General features: G+C 43.8%; 1 protein-coding gene across 1 annotated transcript; it reads left to right on the top strand.

The window, feature by feature from the left end:
- The first annotated feature begins 4,113 nt into the window (after window positions 1-4,113).
- Window positions 4,114-5,255, top strand: nr0b2a (nuclear receptor subfamily 0, group B, member 2a). The gene is made up of 2 exons (XM_088307466.1): window positions 4,114-4,639; window positions 4,721-5,255. The coding sequence occupies exons 1-2, from the start codon at window positions 4,114-4,116 to the stop codon at window positions 4,960-4,962; spliced, it is 768 nt and encodes a 255-aa protein (XP_088163592.1). The 3' UTR covers window positions 4,963-5,255.
- Window positions 5,256-7,540: the final 2,285 nt, after the last annotated feature.

The raw sequence follows: 7,540 nt of genomic DNA, 5'->3' as shown, positions 1-7,540 counted from the left end.
ACTAAACATTTTGTGACCACAAAAAGTAATAGTAAACTATTGTGGGAAATGTAAGCAAAATAATAATAATAATGATAATACTTGCAGAGATAATTATGTGACCTTGCACACCGAAATAATGGAAATTCAAACCAACACAATAACAACAAATTTTTTTGATGATTGTGTGAGATACTGATTTTTATTTCAATTTGCAAATATAACATCCTACCTTCCGCTACAAACATAAACTCTCAAAAATTAATTCATAGTGTGTGATGAAACTGAAAAGTCAAGTGGGAAAAAAAAAATCCGATTATTTTAAAAATCTGCTTCCCGAAAAATACACAATACTTTTTTTAAGGCCAGTTAAAAAAAAACATATTCTACAAATTCATCACATACAGCAAATAGTTCCGACCCACTTTTTACATAAAAATCATCTTGATTGTTTTTTATCTAACAATCAGATTTCTTAAAATGGACTATTAGTTTGTTTTGTTCACTGTAAGATACCATTATATACTTCAAACTTTAAAGAATAAAATCATGAAATATTTCACACAGTGAGTAGTAAATCCAGATCACGTAAATTTCACTACTGTAATAATTTTTTTCCCACGATTCAGTAATATTATGATGCACCCATATGCTAATCCAACAAATAAATTAACTACTTAGAAATTGATTAATATGCATTTAAAACTATAAAGACAATGGGCAGCTAATTAGACACTACGATGAGTCAGGCCTAACTATGAAAATTACAGAACCATCTTTTTAGGCTGACTCAAAAAGCATTTGCCTTCGAAGAATGTCATTACTAGGAGAGTATGATTTTTTTCCCCCCATTCCAGAAGAGTAATGACTCGACTGGGGGAGAACGACTCCCCTTTGCCTTCGTGACCTGGGGTTGATGCAAATGACCCTTTGTCACAACAGTAGGCCAAGGTGAAGTGTCAGCTACTAGACATGCCGTTCACATCGTTGTGCACTCGCAAGAGTTCATTGACCTGAGAAAAGTGGGAAACCCTACTACTCCACTGAAAAACAATATACAGTACATTAATAATGACACAATGTATTTGATTGTATTATTTGTGCCTCACTTTTTGTTTGGAGGAACTTAATTAAGATATTACTTGGAAAGTCAGTGCCAGCAGCCATTGCGTAATGCCTCTACTCGTATGAATATATTCACTTTCTTAATCACATTGATTTCAGTAGTTGCTCCACTTATAGATCGAAGGACGTTTTTATTTCAACTTTACAGTCGGGAAGCAGATAAGCGTCTGTCCTCCGTGTCCGTCTCTGCCTGCTCCTAACGTCTATAAACAAGAGTCTTATCACAGGCATTTACAATTGTCAGCATGCTTCATCAAGCCCGATGACTGCCGAGTGTATTGTAGGACATTTCAAGAAACACAATAAGGACAATGTTGGATGTTGTTTTACATTTCAAGTGACAGCCGACTGTAGCGCACTTTGTGGACACGCGCAATTTCAAATTAATTGAATAAAGCTGATATGATTACTCGAGACTGAGCAGACATTCATTACCTTCTTCAGCAATTCAGACCAAGTGCAGTCTGCATCACTCCAGGCACTGCACCAATTCGCCTGTCGGTCGCCCGCTGTATTCTTCATTCACTTGTGATCCAAGACCCCAAGAAAGTGGAACATCTCCACTTGGGCCAAAATGGCATCCTTGACCTGGAGCGGGTACTCGACCCTTTTCCAATTTAGAACCATGACATTTGGAGGTGGAGATTTCATTGCAAAATCTTCACATTCGAATGGTCATGGCTTGATGAAGCCAAAGAATCGCGATATCAACCCTCTTGTTCAATGAAGTGAACTCTAATGTACAAGTGCCGAGCTAGGGGGCTAAGAAAAGCGCGCACCTGGGGGCCATTGCAGAGTTGCAGCTGGGGTGGAGCTATTTGGTGGCCAGAGGTGGCCAAAGCCACCCCACCATGCCCAGACCTCCGGCAAGATTTTTATACAGTGAATTTTCATTTTTTTCAAACCATAACATGCCTGGTGACCCACATCTCGGCAAGAGAAAACTAAATCCAATAATTGTATTGTGAGCCGTGCTTTTTTTCTGGTCCCTCACCTTAGACCTGTTTGTCATAGGTGACCCTGCCGGAGGCTTAAGGCAACATCATGTAGCTCCTAGGATCATTGAAACGAGAAAGAAAAACCTTCACTGTGATAAGGTGAAAGCTCAGGGAGAAGGAAACATAAAATGAGTCATTGAAATTGAGTTGTTTATTTGTGACAATAATAAAGTAATCGACTTATCAGCGTCAAGCCTCCGTGCCAGGCACAGCAGAGATAACAATTTGGGCTTACATTAAATAAATGACAACCTGGGACATAAACTGAAATTCCTTCGATTTCATTGATTTATTTCACCCTGCGGAAGAGAACAGGAGTTCCATTCATATGAGGGGTGTCTTGGTTTTAGGTTTAATCATCGATACTACATCAGTTGTGTTACGTTTCTGTATGTATATGCACGTTTTCCAAAAGCATACTACTCTGTAAAAGAAATTATGACATTTTAATAAATAACAAATAATCACTTTTTGAATTGCAGAGAATTTGAGTGAGACATTTCCAATCCTAAAAGTTAGTTTGTATATCACCAACATCGTTGAACATCAGGAGTCTTAAGCTGAATTTATGTGGGGGCGACTGGAGATTGTCTGAATAGGCCTAGGCAGCGTTAAGTATTCCATAAAAAGAAGTTCAAGTCTTCCAAAAAAGTACAATTAATCTAGTCTTCTCAATCTTTATTAAAAGCAGTTCAGAGCATTAACAGGTCTTCAGAAAACCCATGTCTCTCTCCCGCTCGCTCCCTCCCTCTCCCTCCCCCCTCCCCTCCCTCCCTGGAGCTTTACAAACTCCTCAGCATGTCTAGTTGTGTAATCACATCTAATTTCTTGAGCACTGCAACTTTTTCTGTGCCTTCAAAACATGTCGGGGTGGCCCCGTGCTAAATAAAAGCACATTCCAATTTCAGTTTTTCTTGAAATTGTTTGTTGTTATTGCAACCTTTCTCTTCATTCCTTTCCTTTTACTTGGTTTCACTTCAGAATAATGTTTCGGAGAAAGCAATCATGAGCCTGACCAGTGGTAACTCAAGAGTGATTAAAAAATAAATGAAAAAAAAAACACCCATTGCAAAATTATTATAACATTAAACCTTGATGTCAAGTAGGGGACCGGAAAATATATTCCTGTGGGCCGCAAAATGGCCACCAGGCCACGGGTTCAAGACCACTGCTCTATTAATTAAGTGTATATTTCTTGACAAATTTAAGGGACCACTTGTTATGAAAAAAAGAGCTGATCAAGATTTATTTAGTCCTCATATGTACTGTAGGTACGCAGTTTTTTAAAATGATGGGAAATAATAATTCATCTCAAATAACTCAAAGACTCACACTACAACTCTCCGACCTAGTTTTAGAAGCACTGATCTAGAGTATGTCCTCAGTTACCCAATTCCGGTTACTCTAGTGCCTGTCTACAGCATTGTCTCCCAATTATATTAAGTAGGCATAAAAAAATAAAAATGGACTTAGTATGATATCCTGGCCTGTTTAATCGACCACAAAGCTGACCTAATCACCGACACACGATTGTCCCCACGGAAAATAATACAGGATTATGATTGAAACTAAAATAAATTTGGCAAGACAGGTAGGTTTGTAGGTCTCAGGGGTTTTGCTCCAACTATTACAAAAATGTGCCCATGACATCATCCTGAGTACTTAACTTCTGGGTCAGTGACCCACTGTCAAGTATGAGGTGGCAGTGTGCGGCGACCCATCAGAGCTGGGCTTGATTACCTTCGGAGTCCTTGGTAGCATGGTACGGCCTGGGTTAATGACACATAGCCCAAGATAAGGCCGAGCCCTCTTGATATCCAGACGTTACTCCACCAGCTTCTTTTCATTGAGAAAAGCTTATCAGTTTCCCAGGGTTAAGCCACCAGTCACCTGGCAGAGCACATGGCTGTTTTTCACGGAGCGTATATTGACAAGTCAAGGTCCACTTGGGTGGCCTTATAAATACAGACGTGGCGGAGGCGAGAGCGCCTCACTCCAGAAAAGCCGCTCCATGATGGATAACCGGTGCCTGTGCAGCAGCGACAGGCTGTTGAATCCTATCCTCTTCAAAATTCTCAATCAACTAGATAGCAGCCACCCGAGTCCACACAACTATAATTCCGTACCTCATCGATGCAACTGTGAGCTTCGGCGAACGGTGCGCTTAAAAAGACCATCGGAGATATGCAAGGAAGCCTCGTCAGTTCTGGTCAAAACAGTCCAGTTCATGAAGAACCTACCTGCTTTCAAGCAGCTTCCGCCCAACGACCAGTTCATGATCCTCAAAAACTGTTGGGCGCCGCTCTTCATCCTGGGCCTGGCGCAGGAGCACGTGGACTTTGAGGTGGCCGACGTACCGGCCGACAGCATGCTGAAGAAGATTCTTCTACGGCGTGAGGGGGGGACTGAGATGGAGAGGGAGCAGCCCACCTTGGCTGGCGTCAGCAAACTCAAGTCCTGTCTGAGAAAGTTCTGGAGCTTAGATTTGAGTCCAAAGGAGTATGCGTACCTTAAAGGGACAACGATATTTAACCCAGGTATGTGCAAACGAGAAGCAACGAGCATTTGCATCACCATGTCTTAAAAACCAGACTCTCATTGTCTTTTGCATCCAACAGACATCCCAGATTTAAAGGCTTCGCTGTTCATCGAGGCATTACAGCAAGAGGCGCAGCACGCTCTGAGCGAGGTGGTCCAGTTACTCCATCCCCGGCGACAGGAACGCTTCGCCCGCATCCTCCTCACGGCCTCTCTGCTGCAAAGCATCACACCCAGTCTAATCATTGAACTCTTCTTCCGACCTGTAATTGGTCAAGCTGACTTGTTGGAGCTTCTGGTGGACATGCTCTTCTGCAGGTAGAGGAGAGCTTTGTCTAACGGCTTAAAACCAAATCCAATCCATTTCAATGTAAGCAATTCCTAAATGACAGAGCCTGTGTGGATCATCAGCGTTCAACCTGTGATGAAGAATGCTGCTCTTTTTTAAAGACATTTTCTTAAATGGAAGCAGACTTGAGGAAACTGTCTCCGAGTAGATTTAGTCGTCCACAATCACAAAAAGATGTTTTTATGTCCCGCCTTTTATTATGTTTGCTCTCTTGTAAATACTTTTTATTTTTGCTTTTGCAGAACAATTCAAATAAATCTATTTTTGTACATGAACTCTGTCTTTTGAAGTTTGTTTTAAAGTGTAGTGGAACTACCCAGTAAATAGCCATTAATTTATGATGAGGCTTTTTGCTATTTCATTTTCCATCCTCAAAGGCAGACTGCCGGCACGACTCAATAAAATCGCTGTTTGTCTTGGGAAGAACATCCGTATGCAGGTTCTTCTCGTTGTCTCGTCAATTTGTTTGTATTTAGTTGCCTGTTTTCTTTCAGTTCTTGTCGGCGCGTTGCCTTTGTCAGCTGTACTTGTCACACGTCCATCTTTACGTCCTGTTACCTTCCGGATCAGGTATGCGTCAGCCTTTTCAGCTCCTAACCGTGGTGAGGGCGAACTGACAGGAACCAGCGTGGGAAACATAGACGACGATCACTTCGCTTAGCACAACGGGGTTTATTTTTGTGATCATTCATTCTCTCCTCTGTCATACAAGCAAGCACACATCCGGGTCCTTCCTCCCGCCTCCCAATGCACGTCACATGCCACCTTGCTGTCCCAGGCTGAGCCTGTAACACTACCCCCACTCTGGATGATGATTAAACCCTTAACATCACTCCAGGACAATACTACAATGCTTCATCCACACTACAACCGCCCCACAACGCGTCATGCAAAAAGACCCCTAAGCAACATTTTTTTTTTTATCGAAAAGTGCAAAACGCAATATAAAAAATAATTAAACAAATAACACACTACAATTTACTGGAACTCTTTTGGTTTACAACATTGCATTAACAATCTGGAACTTTTTTTTTTTTTTTTTTAACACGAACACTGAGGAGGGCAGCGATCCGCCTACACCCTACCTCAGGCAACTTCAGCAATTAGTGATGGACCCAGTCACCAAAGTATGTTGGGGGTCTGCGGGCCCTCCGAGGCATCTGCACAGGTGCAGAAGAAGAGCGATGAGTCGCAGCCTGATTGCTGGGCGAGAATACAGCCCCCATATCATCCAATTGAGGAGGAACACCACGTGTAGAAGGGGGACCGCTGTCCTCTGCTGCAGGCAATGATGAGTCGGGGCGGCCTGAAGTAGCCTCTACCGGAACAGGATCCTCTGCCTCCGATGGTGTGTCCAATAGGTCGAGGGGGCCGACTTCAGGAACAGATGAGTCAGAGTCAAGAGGAGGGGACTGTACCTCCATTGGAGCCCAGGAGTCGGCATCCTGATGTGCCCAATTGTTGTCCAGCGTTGTTCGGGCGTGGTAAGGCTTCAACTTGTCGTGGTGAACCACCTTGGCGCCGGACCGTGGACTTCTTTTTATCCTGTAGACCAGGTCATCCAAAACACCCACAACAAAGTAGGGGCCCTCATAAGCAGGTAAGAACTTCTTGACTTTATTCTTCACTCTTTTGGTCCCTTTGACCAGGTGCCACACTGCATCCCCAATTTTGTACAGTGCTTGGCAAATGTTCTTATCATACTGCCTCTTAGCTCGTTCACTTGACCTTCCGAGCACGTCACGGGCTAGTTGGTGGGAAAGCTCCAATCGCTCCCTGAGCTGCATGACATACTCGGGTGGAGTGTTATCAACGTTGTCTGGGGGCGGACCGACTACCAAGTCAATTGGTTCAGTTATTTCACGCCCAAAGATCACCATATTCGGGGTTAGTCCAGTAGAGCTGTGTCTGGTAGATCTGTACGCCATCACTGCATATGGAATCATCAAATCCCAGTCCCAGTGGCAGCGCTCTGCAGTGGTGGACAGGATCTTCTGCAAGGTGGCGTTGAAACGCTCCACCTGGCCGTCCGACTGGGGGTGGAATGACGTAGTGCGGGTCTTCTCAATTCCCAACAGTTCACACATTCTTTGAAAAACTGCTGACTCAAAATTGGTGCCCTGGTCACTGTGCAGGCTGTGCGGAGCGCCGTACCTACACACCCACTCAGTTACAATCTTTTCAGCGATCGTTGATGCACGTTCATCTGGGACCGGATAGGCCTCCACCCACTTACTGAAATAGTCCTGTACGACCAATATGTATCGGTTATGTCTCTCCGTCTCGTTCATCGGTCCCATCAAGTCAACTGCTACTCTCTCCATGGGTGAACCCACCCGCACGGTTCCCATAGCTGCTCGAGGCGTTTTCTTTGGCCGTGCCTTAGCAGCGCAGCTCGTGCAAGTGCGGCACCACAGGGTAACATCATCCTTCATATTGTACCAATAGAACCTAGTCTGGAGTCTGGTCAGAGTCCTTTCCACCCCAAAATGACCTCCCACTGGGCCATCGTGCATCTGCTCCATGAGGGCATTTCGGAAAGTGCGTGGTA

This window comes from Idiotropiscis lumnitzeri, chromosome 10 (genome assembly GCF_059441095.1).
Source record: "Idiotropiscis lumnitzeri isolate Australia: NSW breed Sydney's pygmy pipehorse chromosome 10, RoL_Ilum_1.0, whole genome shotgun sequence".
NCBI lineage: Eukaryota > Metazoa > Chordata > Actinopteri > Syngnathiformes > Syngnathidae > Idiotropiscis > Idiotropiscis lumnitzeri.
This window is presented reverse-complemented; position numbering and strand designations above follow the sequence as displayed.